Source organism: Anser anser, assembly GCF_964211835.1.
Source record: "Anser anser genome assembly, chromosome: 5".
NCBI lineage: Eukaryota > Metazoa > Chordata > Aves > Anseriformes > Anatidae > Anser > Anser anser.
Window position 1 is genome coordinate 19,604,483 of NC_139725.1, and position 21,981 is coordinate 19,626,463.

At 39.4% G+C, this 21,981-nt stretch overlaps 1 protein-coding gene across 2 annotated transcripts; it reads right to left on the minus strand.

The window, feature by feature from the left end:
* Positions 1-632: 632 nt before the first annotated feature.
* NADSYN1 (NAD synthetase 1) lies at positions 633-21,841 on the minus strand. Of its 2 annotated transcripts, none has more exons than XR_014585133.1 (21): positions 20,614-21,841; positions 20,442-20,502; positions 19,806-19,922; positions 18,829-18,882; positions 18,323-18,412; positions 17,060-17,111; positions 16,229-16,317; positions 14,096-14,213; positions 12,435-12,566; positions 11,567-11,641; positions 11,272-11,396; positions 11,063-11,111; positions 10,295-10,397; positions 9,500-9,668; positions 8,997-9,132; positions 7,400-7,506; positions 6,552-6,683; positions 6,012-6,110; positions 5,226-5,354; positions 4,365-4,541; positions 633-1,563 (listed from the first exon to the last, which is right to left on the minus strand). XR_014585133.1 is itself a non-coding variant. In XM_083838475.1 (21 exons), exons 1-21 carry the CDS (start codon positions 20,696-20,698, stop codon positions 1,507-1,509), a joined length of 2,127 nt encoding a protein of 708 aa, XP_083694601.1. In that variant the 5' UTR covers positions 20,699-21,838; the 3' UTR covers positions 633-1,506. The 2 variants fall into 2 exon arrangements, 1 of the variants encoding a protein (XP_083694601.1); XM_083838475.1 differs by having other exon boundaries at positions 6,041-6,110; positions 20,614-21,838.
* Positions 21,842-21,981: the final 140 nt, after the last annotated feature.

The following is a 21,981-nucleotide window of genomic DNA, read 5'->3' on the forward strand; positions in this document are numbered from 1 at the left end:
ACTCCATGTGAATCAACTCTTCTGTCTGTCTGGAATGTGGAAAACAACGGTGGAGAACATGACTTTTACCAGACATTTTCCATTAGCACAGTGTATGGCTATTTTAACAGAAGTCTAGCTTGATCTCAGCTCCCCTGCTGTAGCAGTTACAGCATTGTTTGCCCAAAGCCTCACAAATTCATTTCTAATTTCCTTTATTAAAAGCACATCTTTCAAATCCAATGGAAAAAAAAAAAAAAAGCAAAGGAAATGGCTAGACATTAGATGAACAAACAGAAAAGGGACTCACAAAAAATGGTGCAAGGATAGGCTTGTTCCTTCATTTCTCCATTGCTCTGGACCATTAAAAAGATTAATGAAGTTGTGAAGTTAAAATAACCTTTTGCAAGCAGTAGGTGAGATGATGGTAACACTAACTAAACTCAAAGCTCACTTTATACTTCCTTCTGCAATCTCACTCCACTTCCAGATGTTTTACATGCAACAAGCTTGATTCCAACAGTAAAGGGATTATGTGGGCAAGTCAAACCACTCACTGATTGCATAGTCATTGACAACAGACTTGACTCGGTTCCTGGCCAGTCAGCCCCTAAACAAGTAGGAATAAGAGTAGTGTGGATACCAAACTTGTGTTTTCTTTTCAACATACCACGAGCCAGAAAATATTTTTTTATTTCAGGTAAATTGAGTTACTCTTACACAAAAATGTCTGACACCATGCCAACTTTATTCAACATCCTTAAAGTCCAGCTAAAAAGAGCGATAACCATTAAACAATCTTAACATTTGTGCAAAGTAGGTATTACTCCTCTCTGAGGAAATGAAATCAGAGATTTTGAAATGAATTGTCACTAGTTACACAGCAAGTAAATGCAAAACAAAAAGCTGAACTCCAGTTTGGATGCTATTAATAAAGACATTACCAATATGCTTCAAGTTGGACATGCTTCCGATACCTTGCTCAATTAATCCTCAAACAGCTACTCAAACACTGGGCCACTCTACATAGCTAATGCTAGATACATAAAAGCCATGTAAAATAAGAACTGAGTAAATTATTACTATAAAATTACTAGTTTATTGAAAAGTAAAATGATCCCCCCCCAACAGCACATGCCAGAACTGTCAGGTTTTGTTCTTTCAGTTGAGTATTGCTAAAAATCACATCCAAGTCATTAGAACCAATCAATATTTGTATGTGTATACACTTTCACAAGACTCCCGTGCATTTATATTTGATGGGCTTATCCAAATATTTTCAATCAATTGAAGTAGCTACTGAAAATCCTTAATGAATGGTTCTTTAGCCAAACTAGGGTTTAAGTGTATTGGGAATAAACCAGAGTCAATCAAAAAAAAAAAAAAAGAAAAAGGACTTGATTATAAATACCATTTACAATGGTAATTTCAACTGTTGTTTGGGTCATCTCTACTCATCATCACAGTATACTCTAGTTTTGAACATCGTTTACTAAATTAATTACCAGCATTAAACAAGAGAACAAATCAGTCTTCGACATCTTTGACTACAGAAATTTCTTCCTTTTTTTCTAGATCAGACACCTGTAAGAAACAGATTCAATAGTAAAACTAAATTGCATTTAACATCTGTATTTTCTGACTTCCATCACAAGTCAGTGTAGAGCCCAGATTTATCAGGAATTGACAGTGGGATACACTCCAAGGGACAACATAGCAGAACAGCCTCTGTTAGTTGCAGTCAAAAGAGAAAGCCAAACTTTCTTCCAGCCCACCCTCTCAACTGCCCCCAGCTGCTCGCTCCCATCGGTTCCTAGTTTTCTTCATTGGCTGACAAAGCAGTAAGACAAGCACCCAAGCCACCTCAGGAGAAGCCTGGATAAATAGAAAGGGAAGCAAGACTGTCCCTTTCAGTGACAGCTGACTTATCAGATCAGGCCATAAGCTGGAACCCTGCCCTTAACAAAAACTGGGAAAAAACGAACACAAGAAAATGCTTCTCATGCACATGCACACAAGACTGACCTTCACTGTTCGTAAGACTTAAGAAAAGGAATCACGTTATGTTTAGCTAGGCTATTGTTAAGATTAACAATATAAATAGTTTCAGAAAGGATTCCACAAGCTCATGGGGGATAGCACAACAGCAACAATTAAACATGATAGTCTGCATGTTTTCTTCGGCTCTGGAAATCTCAGTTGTATGTTCCCAAAATCTATGGAGAGATATAGGGGTGGGAAATTATACTATAAATACACTATTCTTAGGTTCTTCCCTCAACATTGGCTGCTGGTTGTGAAAAGGTCACGCTTACTCAAGCTGGTAGACATTCTGGATTGACCAAATGTGGTTATTCTTGTAGTATGACCAGTAAGCAATGGGAAAAAAATCAGAAAACAGACTGCAGATAGCTTATCCTTGGGGACGGTTGTATCAGTTTCCTTCTAAGCTATGTCACTGTTTGGTCAAATTTTGCCAGCTATTAAAACCTCAATGAATATTTTGGCTATTAGAAATTGTTGAAGTATGTGCTCTGGCCATACAACCTTTCCCAGCCATAATTAGATACCAGAAACTACAGACAGTGCCAGTGCAGCTCCAAGGGTTGATCTAAACTGCTAGAAATTTCCTCACCCAGGTGGAGCCTTCAGCTAGGTAGAGCTGACTGGCATTAGGACTCCAAGGGCCAATCTGGTAACTCCCAACAAACACTGCCATCTAAACCTCCTTGTCTTTCCACTGTTCCTTCTACAACAAATACAGAGGGAATTTTGCACTTTAAATAGAGTGAATGACTGAATTGGCTCGATTACTCTATGAAACACAGGTAGAAAAGTATTTTCCACAAACCCAACAGATTTCTCTGGTGTTAGCATTCAAACCAGCTTCCATTCAAAAATGAGCACATGCGCTAGAATGACTCTTACAGGAAAACCTGGCATTGCCTAAATGAAGGTATTTTCTGGCAGAACTACGTCATTTAGAGTTTATGTCATATTTTCACAGTCCTGCTACTATACAAGCATACAAAAAAACACCTTAAGTGCAGATTAAGTACAATTACCAGTGAGACATTGTCCTGGAGCAATTCTCTTCATAAGTACAGTTGTGCTGAATATGCATAATAAGTGGAAACTCTGACAGCATTCCCTTTCTTGAATAGTACAGATTTGACTCATTACTGCATGTCAGAATTTTCCAGCCTTGCAAAAGGCTATCCATAACAATGAGTTATCAGTTCAAGTTACTTCTGAAATACTGCTGCCCAGATAACAGATTATTCCCCAAACTCGACTCCTAATTTTCAAGAATAAATTGCAATGGCTAATACTCTTGCAGGCACAACTGCTACTACATACAAATCGAGCTAAAGATTGTAGCAATATCCTGAATCATTAAAAGATCTTAATCACATTTTCTGTAAGCATTAAATAATTACAGGTTGGTCCAGACCCTTCAAAAATATTTTACTCAACTCCCACTAAGGCCAAAAGATTTTTTTTCCTGAACTTCAGTGGGAAAGACTCCAGAATTATAGAAAAAAATATACAGACCTACAAAAATGCTGCACATGGTAGCTTTTATCCTAGGTTTCAAGGTAGTAAAATGCTATTACAGCATGTCTGGCATTTCACACACGAGGTAATTAATATTTTATTACATATATAAACATGTTCTTAAAAGCAGCAGAGGTGCAAAATCTCTGGCAGGGAAAACTTCAAGGTGCTAAAATTCTTCAGCCCAACACTTTTGCCATAAAATAAATGCATTACAACTACGTCAGAGGTGCGACTGAAAACTACAAAGAGATAAGCAGATTACAGCTACAATAGCTGCTTGAGCCCTTCCACACCTCACAGTGCTCAAACTAAGCACTGTACTTCTGCAGTATTTGAGCAAACATATTTGTGAGTTAACTGACTTAAAGGTTCAAAGGAGGTATTGTAGAAGCAGGTGGGATTTACAATGAATTGCTGCCTCTTACTGGTTTTTCCCCACACACATGTAGGTTGTCTTAATCCTGCAATTAAACAGATCCCTTCAGACAGGTCCTGAACTGAAACCAAAATACATAAGCTTGCTTTTTGTATTATCAAAGGACTTCATGAGCACAGGCATAACATAAAAGTAGATCTAGCCTTAATAAACAAATTCGTCTTTTTTTTTCCTCTCCTCTTCCTTTCCTAGCAGTATGGCAAGCATACTAAACAATGGGAGAAAAAAATCTCCACATTAAAACCAGAGAATTATGTGAAAAGAATAATCAAAGAGATTTCTGTTATCCTAAGTGTTAGTCGTCTCTGCTGGAGATTCACTGGAACTGTGCTTGTCCCATTGAGAGAGCTTTGCATATAAAACCATACACAAGGCAGAGGACATTTACCTGTTTATCTATACACCTAAATTGCCAGGACCAGCTGGTGTTATAAAGGAAAGGCCTCAAATCAAATCGGTTGTCATCTGGACTGTAGTTTTCAGCATGGTAGGAAGGAGTGAGGGTGGTCATTTTATGTCTGTTCACCGAGTACATCCTGAAGAAATGCTTAACCTTTGATGCCACCTGGTGTACAAAAGAATATAGCTTTCAGTCAGCTAAAGCGTCTTAGTATTTAAAATCTTACATAAGAACAGTATTCTGGAGACTCTGTGTTCTGGCTTTGCGCACCCATTTCCCACCATTAACACATACGTAAATTACCTACCACTATCAGTAGGAATCACTCTGGATGACTCTATTACAAGAGGTATTTCAGACCATTTTCAGACACCACCTTGGTCTCTGTCCCTAACATTTAGTAACAGCAAGGTGACTCTTAAGAAACCTAACAGTAAGCACTAGCCTCTGTGATTCAGGTAACAATCTGAACATATTCCTTTATGCCCAAGAAACTTAAGAACCTAATAACAGCAAAGTAGATACTCCTTCAAAGCAAGGCTTCAAGAGCAGTTAGCCACATATATTTCAGGGAATAATTTTCCCCTGAAGGTACAGTTCTGTAGTAATTGTTTTCAAATTACCCAATTACTGTTCTAACAATTTCTAACACAAACAACAAACTACATTAATTTAGGAAAGCCACACCAGTTTTTCCAGTGTACTCTGTTACAACTGTGTAATATCTCTAAACACAGGAGAGTAATTAAACCACCCCTTCAGGTAAGAGGAACTCTACTTGAACATTCTCCAAACACACTCTACATTGGCAAAGACATTAAACAATTTGATTTTTATTTTGCGCATTACCTCTCTCGGAGTACAAATTTCCTTCCACATATTAATCAGCTTACAAAACATACTGTATGGTCCAGCCTTTGCAATCTTTCTCAATTTGCCATAGATGGAGAGCTCTGCATACGTCATCCCCATATCTGCCTGAAATCACACACAGGAAGTCACAGAAAATCTTAACCATGCAAGTTACATTTAATAGTTTTATGACCAATTACAATAACCCAGTTTAATCAAAGAAATACCAAAATTAAATTGCCAATGATCAAAAAGACCAAGAGAAGAGCAATATTACACACAGAAGAAAAGAACTGGGATCTCTCTGAAATGGGAGATAGAAAACTCTTAAAAGGAATATATTTTATTTGGCTAGTGAAAGCATTCCTTTCCAGAGAAAGATCTGTTCATTTTCTGTTCTAGATAGCTTCAATACAGTATATATCAGTAAGATATATCAAAACGAGGAAAAACATGAAATTCTAAATAAGCAACCCTTTGCTCTTTTGATATTAAGAAACTCTAAACAAAATTTTGGAAAATTTCCCAACACCCATACTTCCAAGTGTCCACAATATAGAGTGATCAAAACAAACAAACAAAAAACAACAAACAAACAAACAAAACCTTAGACTTGCTCTTTTGTAGACTGCTGTCAACACAGATAATGCTGGTGCAAGACACTAATTAGTGCCTGGTCAATGTCTTAAAGACATTTTCTGACACACTCATTGATACACATGGATACATAGAACAGCAAACAGTATTTTTTGGACAAAAACCAAGGTTGGGGATAAGGCTTACCAGAGCATTTTAAAGTCACTGCCCATTACCTCATCAGTTTGAGACACTTGTCCATCCACCAGGGGCTCTAACTCTGCAGTAGGTGGAGCTGCCATGATACTGTAAGAAGAAGAAAAGTAAATTCTACACAGTCTCATTAGTACAAGACTGTCTGGTTTCTTAAAAATCACATGCTTTATTCAAAATTTTTTCAGGGCATAAGCAGCTGGCTAGATAGCCCTAAGAAGTGCTATTTGCAAGCTGCTCCAGGTTTATAAAGCAATTCCTATACCAAAACCATAAAACATCTGTTCAGTTTCCTCAGTGGTTTTAAACAACACAAATGCTTGCATATAGTAACTCCTAAGACTTGTGGCACCCAGCCACTTAGATTGGTCTTGTGTAAGTACACACAATAATCTAAAAACGGATGGGCAGAAACCTTTTCTTTATTAGCATTTGCAAACTTACTGCAACTTAGCTCTGTTAGTAAAAAATAATAATAAAAAAAAATCCACAATATGCAGCATAGACACCAAACATCACTGCTTCACTACTCACCTTCTGAGGGCTGTGAGCTGAAAGTTTTCAATACAGTATTGTATGAAGTTCTTCAAATCAGACTTGCTGATTCCACCAATGGGATTGATATCAGCACTTGAACAATCATACTTTGTTAAGTAACCTCGGAGACTGAGCAAGAGAAGAAATTTTATGTAACACATAAGAATGTAACATCAGTATGCTATACAACAGTTTATATTAGATAGATTGCATATGCGGTATGAAGACAGGAGCAAACAGACTGCATAGTGTTAGCCTATTTATACATAAAGGACAAACAGGTGTTCAGATGAACCAGAGCTATCCTAAAGCCATGAAACTGACAGGAGAAGGAAGATGATATTTTAAACAGTTATGAAGCACTGCTACCCACACTAAGGTAATATATTTGGTGAAAAAAAACAATTAAAATACTGTCCTGACCATTCATAATAATAATAATAATATCCCAAACTCTTAGAATCAACACACGCTACTCTCCAAACTTTTGAGGTTATCAGTCCCAGGATCTTTATCTTCCAACAGCCAGGTCTAATGACAGTACTCCAGATTTTTGAAGTCAATTTTTCAATTCAAAGTTCACAACTTAATTCCAAATTGAGGAATTGACAATATAACAAATAACAGACCTGCTGAGGCAGTAATACTTTGGTTGTAAACTGAAAAATACACAGTTTTGCCATTCAGGTTGATTCAACTATTACCATTCATTTCACTGCTATCCGTGTATTCTCAGCTTTTTACCTCTTCTGAAGTAACAGTGTACACTGGGATTTGGTAGAGCTGAAGAACTGCACTGACCTGTTCCCAGTTCACCTGGTTTTAGATTTCTGATTTTTACCAACCTTTCATCCACATTGGCTGATCCTAGCACCAGAAGTCCCCCTGGCATCCCACGAGTCCAAAGTGTCAGCTGAGCAAACAGGTAGGAAAGGACCATTCTTACTCTAGCCTACGAAGCAAAATGAAAAAAATAAATTAACAAAGCAAAGTAATTTCTCTCCAATCATATCTAATTAACAATTCTCTAAACAAACCCATAAAGAACAAAATGTGAGAGGGCTAATTGTTGCTGCAAGGACTGTCTTGTGGAGGGGACGTTGAACACGCACTTGGGAAAGCTAGATCCAGTGTTGGCTAATGCCACAAATGTGACTGGACAAGTTTATTCTACTCTGAATTGTAGAATGGGGAGTAATTGTGATTCCTGCAAGCACTGATAAGGATTCAAGAGGGATGAAATATGCAGATAAACCATCTAACACACCTTTTTAAAGAGTATTAGACTAAACACATTTAATTATACAAAATTTCTAAGAAGTTCTGTATCTGTCCCCATTCCAAAACTCACTTTTCCATTCCAAAACTCAAACTTTTCCAAGGAAGGTAACAGTACTGAACACAGACACAAATTAGAACCTCCAGCTCTAGCTACAACTATGTGTGATGTTAAGCAAATCACCACATTATTTTGTCACCAAGCCTATGCCATTGCCAAAAAAAAAATGATAAAAGATGCAATGTTTGCTTCCTGAGAAGACTGATGGAGTTATCTAGTAGTAACAGGGAAAGAAAGATCATGTCCTTAGCTAAAAAGATTTTTACAAAGAAATACTATCAAACAAGATAATCAACATTTAGCCAGAGTTAAAGCAGACTGGCTGCTTAGATTGGAAGCTTTTAGTAACAGGCCAAAAAGAAAACTATAAAGACAATGAAAGGTACATCTGGGGCCAGGGACTAGAAGAGGTATTTGGAAATCACTTGACAGCTATGATTTCTGTGATTCTACATAATATGTACAGCAGCAGTACCCAAGTACAGCACCAATCTGTTCTGTCACAATGAAAAAGTTTAAGTAGAAATTTGTATTTGAGCTACGTATTTATAAGCCACTTATAAGCTGTTTAAGCACATTCTGATCATCTACCTTCTAAAACTGAGAAGGTCAAGGAATTGTAATAAGCAAGCCTGACATCTCACACAGTGCCTATTACAGGCTGGTAACGTTAACCAGAGTTAAGTCTAGTATGTATCAGCAAAGTTTTTAAGTCTTGCCCTGCTGCAATCCTACTAACTCAAGACTCACCTATGAAAATACTTTGCTGCTCATTCTCCTGACCTGGCGATCTTCTGTTGCTTTTCTAAACAACATCTGGACTACTGCTCTTGATGGGGTACAGGCACGTACTATTTCTTCCTGACCGTCCCATGAGGTTTTCAGAATCACAAGCAACAATTATCTTATCTCCCAAGTTATATGGGATTGTAGATTTCTGCTGCTGACAAGCATTTAGTGGAAGCCCATAAACCTTAAGGAACGCGCATCACAATGTGTTCAGATCTTCACAGCAATTGAAAGGAAGGGCCCCAGTGCTACTTTACCATTCTGTACTATTTTAAACAAAGAGTCTGACCTGATTCAGCCTATGTGAAACACACCTGCACATTCTGGAGTGCCAGATTTTCTCTGCTGCTCCCTCCATAGACAGAAAAACAGGGAGTTCGACCTGTCACCATGCTGAAAATTCCCACAATAGCTTTCACAGCCGCATCTATGTTCAGGTTGATGTGATAGCTGACAAGAATTCAAGCAGAAGTGAATGAGCTAGCACAGTCTGACTACATAAAAAGCATTAAAAAGTTCTTAAAATAAACAAATACACACATCCATAAAATGATGTTTTAAGGCTGCTACTCAGATCTAGTATGAAGAACCTTAAGAAAACATAACATTTTCTAGAGTCTGTTTCCAAATTTTTATGTCCTTCACCAAATGATTCCAAGCATGCCTCACATTTACACACTTAAATAATATCTGTAATAATATCCTTAACACGCTTAGTACTCCTCTCCTATTTTTGCCGTTTTAGACTTTGAAAACTTTATATGCAAGTCTTTTCCAGAAGATGAGTTTTTTTTTCCTATTTCTTCCCAATCTCTACCTGCCTATTTGCTCAGCCAGAAGTTTAGCCCTGTTGCAAGTGTCCTGGGAGGAGTTCTCACTAGCCATGTAGCAAGTGGTAAAGATACGCTTGCAAAATTCTCGAGGATCCTCAGGGACATAGGTCTCATCATGCACAATCTTGCGTGTATCAGCCAGCACCTCTGCATCTGAGGACAAAGGAAAAGAAATAAAATGAGTAAAAATTGTTGTCCCCCTACTATCCAGGGTATGCAAATATCTTTTATGTTTCTTGTATCCCAATTAAGCTTTACAGTGACCCTCACAAGTAAGATAACTTCATCTAACTCTCCAAACATGTTTTCATATATTAAAAAAAAAATCCTGGTTTTGCCCCTAATTTTGAACAAGGAAATATTAAATCCCTTTGTTCTGTGCCTTAAAGAAGCTCCACAGAAACATGATTCCACGTATGCAAAGGGCTTGAACCATGCCCAACCGTGTTCTGCAGTGCTGAATTTAATAGAGGAAAGAATTCTCATAATGAAATCCCAGAACTACACCAGCCAACATCTTGAACAATACTCTAGACAGAAACTGGTCTGAGTTTCACATCCAGTTCTTAAACCCAGAATGAAAGCTATTAAGCCAATTCAAAGAACCTGAAATCTGAACCTGTGTTTTTGCTGGAATTTTGGAAGAGATGCAAAGGACAACATTAAAACTGTGCAAAAGTCTATCATTAATGAACCCTTGCATTTACTGCACCTAGCTAATATTAACTTCTCCTTAATCATTAATAAATATGGCTAGCCAGACATGTATATCTACTTACTTCCGTTCTTGACTGCCAGGCAAACCTGGTGACACATAGAGTATACTATGCAAGCTGTAGCAGAGCTGTCAATTCCACCACTAAGAGGTAGAAGAAATCCCGCCTTGAAAACAAAGCAAGGAAGAAATTCAAAAATACAAAGTCAGAAAAACATGTATTTTACCATTCAGAAACACACTAGTAAATTATGTATGCATCGTTCAATCTGTTATGTTCCGCAGGAAAACAAAAAAAAAAAAAAAAATCCCACAGATCTAGCAAACCCCCTTAAACTCTTACGAACTGGAAAAATCCTAACAAGGAGTCAATGTAAACCCTCTGGATATAAAAACTACCAGTCTGTCTTCACATTCTAGCAGTACAGAAGAGCTCATAACTAGGACCAAAGTTTTCATATGTAATTCACTGTTGAACTGAACTACTAGTTCTCGTCACTCTGCTTATTTTAAACATCCCCCTATGCAATTAAAAATATTTTTCTTACTGAAAAATAGTGTTCCAAAGCAAAAGAAGTCCCCTTTAATTAGGTATGTTTGACTATTGCTTTCAAAGAAAGCATGACTCTGAAGGAAAAGGTCTGCAGAGCATATTGAAGTCACGGCATACATGTTTCAAGTCTAACTGAGCTACCAGTGAGATCTAACCTTGCACCATGGACTAGCGACATCACTCTCCATTAGCAGCAGCACAGGACAGCAATCTGTACTGTCCCTATACCACACAAGAAGGTGCAAAGGCTATGACAAAGAACAAAAAAACAATTCTTACCTGTTTGCTGCGCCTTAAGTAGTCCCAAAGCCAACATGCAGGACCAAGGCTGAAATCACAGAATATGCTCAGTCCAAGAGTGTTATGGGATGAGACCTGAGTAAGTCAACTTGCAACTCTCCCAATGAGATACTGTCTTTACTTAAATATAAAGAAATTGTATTTATCTCCATTAGTTTTATCATGTAATAGGTTCAGTGTGTGCTTACCAGATCTCCTCCTCAGGACTATGATGTCTCCACTGGATTGGCATACAAACAGGTACAGCTACATCGTCAGAACATGACAGAGCAAAATTCACTTTTATCCTAGGGTAGGGATTCACTTTACTTGCCTACACAAAAATACAGAAGAGTTGGCAGACATAAATTTTAATGAAGCATAAGCCCATACAACAGCAGATCTGTAGAACACTGAAAAATCAACACATGCAAATAGCTTTTAAATTCATTAACTATTCAAACTTGGCAGAGTTTACAATCGATCTGTGTAAAGAGTTCTTACCGCTAAATTACGAGATGAAATCTCTGCTCTGTAACTTCGAACATCCTCCAAGTCCAGTGTGGCAACAAGCACCTCCTGTGGAGAGGCTCTCAGCGTTAGATTTATTCCACGCAAACTGATAAAAAATGCTTGACACGACTGGACTCAAACAAAAAAAAAGCGCTAGGGAACAAAAACACATGCAAAACGTTTTCCCATACAGATCTTTATGCTCGCTTTACAATTCTTCTCTGTCTCAGTAGAATTACTAACATTACAAAATGAGAACAGCTGACTCAATTCACTGAGTACTCTGGGAGGTTCATAAACCACAACAAATACATAGCACTTGTCAGATGGATGAACTATGAGCTCGCCATCAGTTGCAGCAAAGAACTAGAGGAAAAGTCAAGAAGCATACTGGGGAAAGAGATGAACGTGGCACAAAAAAATGAGGAAACCTACAGCTGTGATGACAAATTACCGAGAAAGGGGGCTTTTAAAGTAACGATCAACCTATCCAACTTTTCGTTTACCAAGGCAGCTTGTAATTAGAACAGTGCAGTCTTCACCCTCATTTGTTTGAATAAATAAATATAAATTAAGAGAGTCTCTCCTAAACATGGTGATTACATTCTCAAACACTTTTATTAAGTTGCTCCTGTGTGACAGCTCTTCCTTGCTCGCAAAACCAGGACAGCTACTGCAGATCAGGGCATTTTAATGAGGAAAAAGCCTTTGACCCCATTGAATAGCATGGTAAAAACATATTTTTAGTCTATGAGACATAGACCTAGTATCAGTAGATTTTCTGAAAACTCTTGAGCATAACTGCAGCCCTACTAACTTCAGCTGTAACTAACAGTTAGCTATAGGTTGAGTGTATTACCACATCATCGAGTGAAAATTGAGATCCTTGTGCAATTGTGTCTCCATTCATAGAAATCATGGCACAGCCGTCATAATACAGACGATCACCATCACAGCCCTTCTGGTTAGCTAAAATATATATTCCACCATTCTGAGAGGAAAACAAGCAAACAGACAAAAAACTTATTTCAGAATGTATCACCTGCCAATTTTAAACAACAAACTTTTCCCAGTATTCAAGTCCTTCTCATACTCCTTCTCTAAGTTGGGAATGACTTAGGGCTTAGACTCTTGTTTTTTCATTTGAAAAAGTACTTTACACACTATACACACAACAGAAACGTATAATAGCGTAAGTAAATGTGGTACATTAACACTATCCCCTCCTTGCTGTTGGAAAACACATATCCTGTTACTAGCTTGAAGAGTCATACCCTTAGCCCAAACGGAGAGGGCTACATTTCAAAATTGAAATGCTAAGTTCTTGGACAGATTGACAGAAGAGGGAAAATGGTGGCAGAAGCTGTGTTTGGATGGCTTCTCTTTAAAATAGGCAGAATTTTCAATGTCAATAAATAAATAAATAAATACATTTTAAGTATGAAGATGACAGGAAAAGTAACGGCTAAGTTGAAACACGGATTTCTACTTTCCCTTCCTGAGACAGTTACCGATATCTCTCCAAGAGAATGTTGCTTTGTGAATGAAGATCAAAAAAGGAACTGTGAATTTATGGAAATGAAAAACTTTTGGAAGGTTTTACATGTGCCTGGAAAATATCACCCCATGCTGACTGAATTACACGCTGGTAATGAGCCATCAGTTCAGTACATAAAGCACATGGAGGGAGACTGCTGAGGCACAGATAACTACAGGGAACAAGCAGAGCCACTGGTAGTTTGTCCTTCATGCAGAATGCATGTTCAACTATGCCCTTTCAAGCTAGTTGCTTCTCTGTATGCAGTAGATTCAACATTTTGTGCTTCCAATTACAGAGCAGTCAGTTACTCTGAATAACTACTATTTTCTGTCTACTGTATTAGTACAGTATTTTATCTTCACAATTTAATGGAATTAAGATAAAAAACATCAATTGCATTTTTGCAACAAGCCTCCAGAGCTGGAAGAAAATAAACTGCTTTAAGGTATTCTGACTCTCCTTTATAGAGGTGTGCGGAAAATAAGATTATGCAGTTGGTATGCCAGTGCAGAACTATGAGTTCCTGTGCCAAGTTCCTTCTTAGAGCGCTCCTCACATGTGCACACGCATAAATTTGTTGCTCCCATATTCCCAAGCAAATACTAAATAGCATCTCTTCTGCTTTCCTGCTCCACAGATCAGACAGCTGATCTGCAACCAAACAGCCTCCGGCATTTGGGTTCACAGAACTGGATGCCAGTTAAAATGCTTCACGTTAGAGCATTACATATAGCAGAGCTCCCTAAAGAAGTACAGAACCCCAGCAGCCGGAGGGAAGGTAATCACAGACCAAAAAAAAACAAAACAAAACAAACAAAAAAAACACCTCAAAACACCCAAGTAACAAGGTCTGTAAAGGCCACTAAGCTCATACAGGAAGAAAATGCTATGTCCTGTCACAAGAGAAGAGACTGTCCTGAAAAGAAAAAAAAAGAAAAAAAGAGTCTAATGAAAAGCACCCCCTCCTTCCTTAAGTATACCTTTGCTGTAGCAGAATTCACCAAATCCACCCGGGTATGAGCCTTCCGCAGCACATGGTGACTCCCTGAAGAATTAGTGAAAACTTCCACACCATCGAGTCCCATTTCAATATGAGGGCTGTCAAATCAGAAGGCAGAAAATAATTGAGCTGGCAATCACATGCAGCTGGGTATATTGCAGGTATCATTTAAAACCATCACCACCAAAAAACATTTATGTCATTGCCAGTTTTCTCTAGGTCTTAGCTCAAACGAAGGTACGGCTCACAAAAACATCTGTTTTCCTGCATTGCTTGACTCTTTTGTCAAAGACCAGTAGTGGATGCAGAGGGCAGGAGGGGTTTTGCTAATTGTATTCTAAATAAAATACCTTCTACTTTATTCTGTAGAAGTCTGGGTCACAACGAAAGAAAACAAGACAGTCTTGGTCTTAAAGTGCAACACCAAGACCCTATGAAAAAGTCATTGTCCCATTTTCCTTCTCTCCCGAGATACAAAAGTATAAGCAAACAGAACCACAAGGAGGAGATGACTTTTACTGTTTCTTTCAAGTGCCAAAAGAAAGAAATAGAAAAAAAATCACAGTATCTTTGTCTATAAGATACCACACCTGCAGTTATAAGGAAATGAATTACTTGAGTTGAAGGATTTGGAAAGACATCTGGAACATTTTATTTATTTTGCGTTAACTACAACAGCTTTCATGCAACCATTTCTTTTTTTTTTCTCTCCATTCCCGCGTCTAACCTTTGTGAATAGGTTCTTCTTTGTCTTTGGGAAGAACTTAAAATTGTAGCAGGAACTAAAGTAAAATCAGGAACTATTACTTAAGGTCACTAGACTTTGCTTTTTGTTAATGACCTTTAGTTGTTTCCTTCTGCACTGTATGATGATGGTTTAAAAAATAGAGAAGGATTAAGCTAATAGGTAAATAGATGCATCTCAAAGTGATGCAAGCCTAAGCAATCCAAGAACCTAAGCTCTTGCTTGTCAGTTATAACAAAGCTCAATTTGTCTAGGAAAATTTAAAAAATAAACTACTAGTACTCTCAATTTTTTGAGATTGTGCATAGTAAATGGTATAATATGGGATTATAATTACTGGCAAAACCGATACTCCAGAAATTCAGCCTACATGCCAAATAAATTCATGAAAGGATGGCTTATTCCACCTATCTTCCACTTGGGAAAGCACGTAATTTGATATTTACACCAGGAGGAGCAATAGACTGAAATAAACAAGTTCTTCTTCATTGTGCCTACCACTCCCAATGTTTCCCAAGACCCAGAGAGTCAGCAATACTGCTTTTTCAAAGCAGGTTAAGCTTCATACAGAGCACTGAAAGAAAGGAACGCCTTAAAACATGGCTCAATATTTCAAATGATGTTCTGTATCTCAGCCATGCTGAGGTTTTTAACACTTATTATATTCCAACAGAATGAGCAGATTTCCCATTTCATCCTCAAAACTTTCCATTTCTCCAGCTGATCAACGTTTTATAGAAATACAGGCTCGTTAGTCTATTACTCGTCACTAATTACTAACTTCCCTGTAGAACTATTCAATCCACCGGAGTATATGTAACAGTAGCCTTGCAAGGGTTATCATTGGGAACATAGCCTTCATCATGAAAAGTCAGCTGGATTCTCTGAATCTGGCATAAGAAATGGGAGCTCCTTATTTGTGTCCATGCAATTCCAATGGGATAATAACTTGCCCTGTCACTTTCACAAGTGTAACTGAACCATATACGGACCTGTTGTGGTACCTATCCAACTTCTTGAAAGATACAGAAAACTGTATTGAAAAGTTTTTGTTGTAAACACAGTCCTCAGCTTCTGGACAAAGCTGAGACGTTCTACCAACAGAAATTCCAAAACTGCAATGCACAAGGCATACAGCAGATAACAGTGAAAAGTTTTTATATGAAGACAAGCATCAAAAAATTTGAGCCCCTTTTACTGAAACCTTTCCCATGATGTATTTCTTGTTCCTCATTATATTTGGCTTATTGGCGCTTTCTGAAAGACATACTACATAGAAGATAACATGCAGATTCTTTACAGAAACACTTCTTTCGGGCAGGTCCAAGGTATGTTTTAGTTTACTTTCCATTTCTTCTTCTGCCTTACCTGTTTGGTGCCCAGAGCTCTTCACATATTTCTGTCCCTAGACAGGTATCTTTGGTTGCTAGCACTGCATCCCCAAAAGGAACAGTGTCCTGAGAAAAAAAAATCCTTACTTAAATGGAATGGAAGAATCTATCTCATCAAATTCAAAAAGTTACCAATAAACCTAAAAAAACAGAACCAAATACTCATTCCCATGAAACAATTGACATATTAGCAATCGATGTACCCCCCTTTCATTTTATGCCATATTTAAGTAAAAAAACAAAACAAAAAAGCTCCGAACTGCAAATGTCTGAGTTGTACTGAAATTCTCTGTTGAAATTTCACTGGTACTCACATCCAGTGCTTTGCCTCAGGTCAGGACAAGTGCTTTTGAATTAAATGCTCTAAAAAGAGAAGCTGTCTTCTGCTAGGAATCACACTTAACATTTTAGGGGGAAATAACCGAAGTTTTAGATCCTTCTGAATTAAGAAGGTTCAGATTCTCATGATTTTTTTTTCAACCTCAAAACACATGGCCATTTCTAGTCTCACATACAGATAAACTCGCTACCAGAACAGTACAAAATAAGTCACTCTTCAAGGTCCTGTACATATGAACAACTGAGGCAAATTTAAGCCTTACATGTTTTACTGCTAAATACTAACATCAGTTAGGTTAAACTATGTTCTCATTTAATCTGAGAACTATTATTGAAACACCTGAATTTGCAACATGACTGACAGAAGAATTTGGTGCTCTAGTGTTTCATGCCACAAATTCTCTGCATTTAGATTGCTGAGTCATGAAGATAGTGAAGTTAAAAAGAAAAGACTCCGTTAAAAACTTACCTGTCCTGTCACTTCCTGAATTATCCTTGGTAGAAAATATTCCTCCACGTGCCTAAAGCAGGTTTATAAACTGTGAATACACGGTCATGTAAAGCATAGCATAACAACTGATTCTAATATCCACATTGTGTCATTTCCCAGTGGTGATTAAAGAAATTGCACCGAAGTTGTACAGGACTGGGTATGTAAAAAAAAAATAAAAAATCTGGAAATGGTAAGATTAAAACTAACGACAACCTGCTTTGCTTCAGAAATTCATGGTAAACATGAGAACAGAATTTTATAAAGCTTAAGCTTTTGTAACTGTTTTGGGTTGTCTATTTCTGGCTTCTTAAGTCTTGCTTCTGTATTTTCCAGTGAATAATCAAGTATTAAAACAGCGTGTCTTCAGGCTAAAGCCTGAGGTGGACTTCTTCAATAGAAAAAACTTTGAGACATCCCACTTCTGCAGAGAAATAGGCATGAAGAATGCTTAAAGTGAATTAATACAAGTAATTATGTCACCCTTCCAAAAGTTAAAGAGGTCACACAGCAGTGAAAATAACCTCTGTTTAATATGATAATATGTGGTGAATGTTAGGGGTACACAGCTTTCATGTTTGCTCCCTTCTAGTTATAAACTAGACCCATAAAGAACACAGCAGGTAAGTCAAATTTGAAATAAAAGATTCTCTTCTGCAGTGCTACTCCAGAAGTAACTTGAAGCTCATCCAGAATTGACTGGGATTAAGAGGACAGATTCTCAGAAACTCTCAGAAGTACTTTACTAAGACCATCAAGTTATAACCATTCTTTGACTGCAGTATGAGCAAACAGCACCAGAGACGTGTACCAAGCATATTTCGCTGCTTCATAAGGTACAGAAGGTAGCGTCCTTCCTTTGCAGTCATGAAATTCTAGCTGAGCTCACTCGTTCTACACTGTTGTCCTGTTTAATATTGGACAGGATGCAATCAAGCAGATAAACACACACTCCTCCAGTCCTGACCTGCACATAGCTAGAAAGCATGCAAAAGGAAAGCGACAACGCTACACTGGTGGCGAGATCATTCAGCCGCACTTTTCTTGCGAGCTCAGCAATTCAGAGTTTGTTTATGTTTAATAAGCTTTTTAACTGAGCTGCAATTACATAGCTTTACTGACTTTGTTTTGATGTTTACCCTGTAGTTGAACTGATGTACTGCAGTATTTTTCAATCCTTCTGCTGCAGCTGCAAATGGCAAGCTGTGTTTCTTAAACGCAGTTAAACAGTAGCCAACCTACCTTGCTTTGCTCCATGGCGTAAACCATCTAAGTTCTCTATAGTTTCCTGCATTTGCCAGTGATATTTTCGGTCTAATCAGAAGAATTTTTCTTAAAACGTAAAGTAAAACAAAACAGAAAGGGTGAATTAAGACCTGATGTGCAAACACGTAAGACTAAATAAAAACATTGAAAATCAACTCATTAATTTTTTCTAGTATGACGTACAGTAAACAACATGCATTTTATTTATTTATTTATTTAAACATTTCTGTCTGTAGACTTAAAAGTTTTCTTTCTGGGCTCTTCAAAAAGTCTTTCAAAAAACAGTGGAAATTTAGATTCTACAAGGTCAGAAAGGAAAAACAGATGATGGAAAACATTAAATCATCTCTCTAAAATTTAAGAGAAAGGAAGACAACTCCATCCCTTTACATAGCACTAAAAAATCTTACTAGAAGGCCAAACAGGTCTCTGAAATGATACGCTAATGTTCTGACTCACAAAACACGTAAAGAACTACTTACTTATTTAAGAAGATCACTCGACAATTGTAGCGAACATTTTTGTGCATAACAGGCCTGCAAAAATAAGAAGAAAAACTACCAGTGGCTAACCAACCTCATTAGATGAAATTTAAAAAAAAAAAAAAAAGAGAAAAGCTACAGAATCTCCTTCACTACACAAAAACTATTTTAAGACAAATCTACATTGTATCACTCAAGGGAATGAAATCACACAATATATGTAGTTTCTAAGGTTTTTATTCCAAAAGTTGTTTACAAAAGTCTTTGATTTTCTGTCAGTTTCATATATTATCAACGATTACCAGATATTACTGGTATGCCTGAGAAACACCAGCAGACCCCAATGCCATTGGCTGGGCAAACCTGACTGACTACGATACTACCAGGCTAGTTCAAAGTAAAGAAAAGGTAGCTTTACGCATTTGATACCAATAAACAGGTATGCATATATGTTACTTTTACAATTACAAAATATCACAGCTCACTCACAGCACATAACTTACAATGGTGTCAATGATTATGACATACATGTACATTGCCTGTAAAGACATCTGTCAGTTAAAGCAAGGTACTTGAGCCGTGACATTCCTGAAAGACAAGTCAATTTATAAAGCCCTTTGTTTTACATATAATACAAGGTCTTACCCAAAAGCTTATCCATGGTAGTAGGGCCCAGCCATTTAGGTTCCCAAAATAAAAGTTCTAATTATTTTACTTCTCTCTTGAAGGGCCCAGCCACCAGGAATCTCACTCCTCTGGCCCCCAAGGAAAAAATGCATTTTGAAAGGATTACATCATAAAAAAATTCTTGTATGTTGCAATCCTACTGGTGCAAATTAGAATGAAAAGTAGCATGGCTCCTAAGATGTGCTTAGAAGTTTGGTGCAAAATCCTCACTATCCAGAAGCATCTGTTTACGCAACATAGACTGCATTCTCAAAAGAGTTAGCACTTAATCCTGGTTATACAAGACTTACATTCCCACATCACAGATAATATCTTGAGTAACTGGAGACTCCAAAAGCTTTGCCAGAACTTGAAATGAGTGCAAGAGTGTATCGGACTCATAATAGTGATCTGAGCAGCCATAACCGCTTTGTAGAAAAAGAAAAGAAATAAATAGTCAGGCAACGAAAAAATTATAAATTATATAAATAACTATATACATAATACAGACATAAATTTATCAGCAACAGAATTGTAGGACCAGAACTGCTCCAGACACGAAACATCTCACTGTATACGCAATTTATAAAGAACATGAAGACGCAGTGCTGTACACATCAGCAGTGAAGGCTGTTTAAAATTCCTCAGTGCTGCTGGGATATTCCTTTCAAAAGAAGCAGCCTGAGCATAGGCAGAACTCAAAGTACTACAGACACCATGAGCAAAGCTTGCTGAAATAAGCCACCAAATCTTGGTATTATGTAAGTTTTTAAGACAGGTTTTGCAATACGTTGCTTGCATCTACAATGTGTCTGTTTGCACTGACAGCCACGTGTTTTTAATGCCAGTTTAAACATTAGACTACTACATGTTTTCTTAACCATTTTTAGTACTTAATTATTCCCGTTTCTTAAACACCGATCATCTAATAACCGCAGCGCTCCTACCAAATTTCGAGCTCAGGACCAAGCCTGTATCTGGCTCCTTTGCCCTTTGCGATTTCAATACCTGGAAAAGAAAGGAGTTTGCTCAAGCAGGAGTCGGGACCCTAACCCTGCCCGGCCTCCCCGGGACCCCAAACCAGGCAGAGGGGAGCACCCCGGGGCCCCCAAGGCTCACTTTTGAGGATCCTCCCGGCGTTGCCCTCGAAATCCAGCGCCCACTGGTTGAGGGCGCAGGCTGCCAGGCTCACCGCCCGCCCCATGGCGCCGCCACTGCCGCCGCAGGGCCGGGCCCCGCCTCAGGGGCCGGGCCTGAGGGGCCGCGCCTGGGGGGGCTCTCGCCGAGCAAATTGGGGGGGACCCGCTGCCAAAGCCCGGGGCGCTGAGAGCTAATTAGCTAATGATGGGTGCTGTCTGCGGCGGGACGCGAGAAACTCCCTGCTCTGGCAGCGCCGGGGCGAGCTAGGCTTAAATCCCGGTCTGGCTTGCGAGCTGCTGCCACCATCCCCGGTGCACGTCCCCCGGTGGGCCTTCCCCTTGCACCTCCTTACCCCGCCTCGGCCATTTTGACAGGCTCAGCCTTTATTTTATCACCCTCTGAGAGGTGGCTGTCGAACCTAGGTCAGAGTGGGAGTACTGAAGGCAATGGGGCAATATGGAGCAGGACCCAGTGGTCTGCGTGCTGTCTGACCTCGTGCAGCACCAAAGCAGCTCCAGGGTGCAATGCCCCAAGTCGCAGGGTTCCTTAGGGCTAACCCGTCCTGTGTTTGGCTGCCGTGAGCCTCCTCATCTATAGGATGCTTCCTAACGTTATCCTGTACTAAATTGTCTCCTTGGGCATCAGGTCCTTTTCTTTCAAAATCTTTGTTCTTTTTAGTGATCCTTCCTACATGATGGCCAAATCTGGCCTTTGGGACCACCACTGCTCATAGTGCGCCTGCTCTATTGAAGGTGGTGACTGGAGCAGTCATGAACTCAGTCGCCCACTGTGTGTTCAATGTCTGTGGCTGTTACTCCGGAAGCTCAAGCAGACCGGCCTCAGCCGCTGACCCTCAGACAGCATGTCACCCCACGGCAGCCGGGAGGGATCGCATCCTGCAAGCTGCGTGGCAAATGCTGCGCGAGGGCGAGGAGCTGTGCCCTGAGGAGCAAAGGGGAAAACAGAGGGGGTGCACAGGTGATGGTTACACTCTAGGATTTCAGTGCTGGGCTGTGGAAAGCCACGGCGAGGGCGTTTCTGCTGCCTTTCGGGCTGTTTGCCCCCAGCACACCACCGGTGTTGCACAGAGGCCTCTGTGCTGAAGCCGCAGGGCCCCGCAGCACGCAGATGGCGCAGGGTGGCTGAACGGGTGCCGGGCACCCAGCAGCCGGCACAGCCCGGAGCCACACGGCCGGCCTGCGGGGGCCGACGGCCGAGGCCGCGAGGCGGGCCCGCACCGGGCGGTGCCGGCAGCGGGACACCCCCGGGCCCGCGCCTCGCCCCGCGCCGCCGCTCGGCCCATGGGTTGAGCGCGCTCCGCCAATGGGGTGGCGCGGGGCGGGAGGG

What these genes read in the sequence shown, in the direction of transcription:
- NADSYN1 (XM_083838475.1), bottom strand. Translation starts at nt 20,698, where the DNA reads ATGGGGCGGGCGGTGAGCCTGGCAGCCTGCGCCCTCAACCAGTGGGCG. An exon ending in AATTTTCACTCGATGATGTG is followed by an intron (nt 11,642 to 12,434) that starts GTAATACACTCA and finishes GCCTCTCCACAG; the next exon opens with GAGGTGCTTGTTGCCACACT. An exon ending in AGTCCTGAGGAGGAGATCTG is followed by an intron (nt 11,112 to 11,271) that starts GTAAGCACACAC and finishes CTGTGATTTCAG; the next exon opens with CCTTGGTCCTGCATGTTGGC.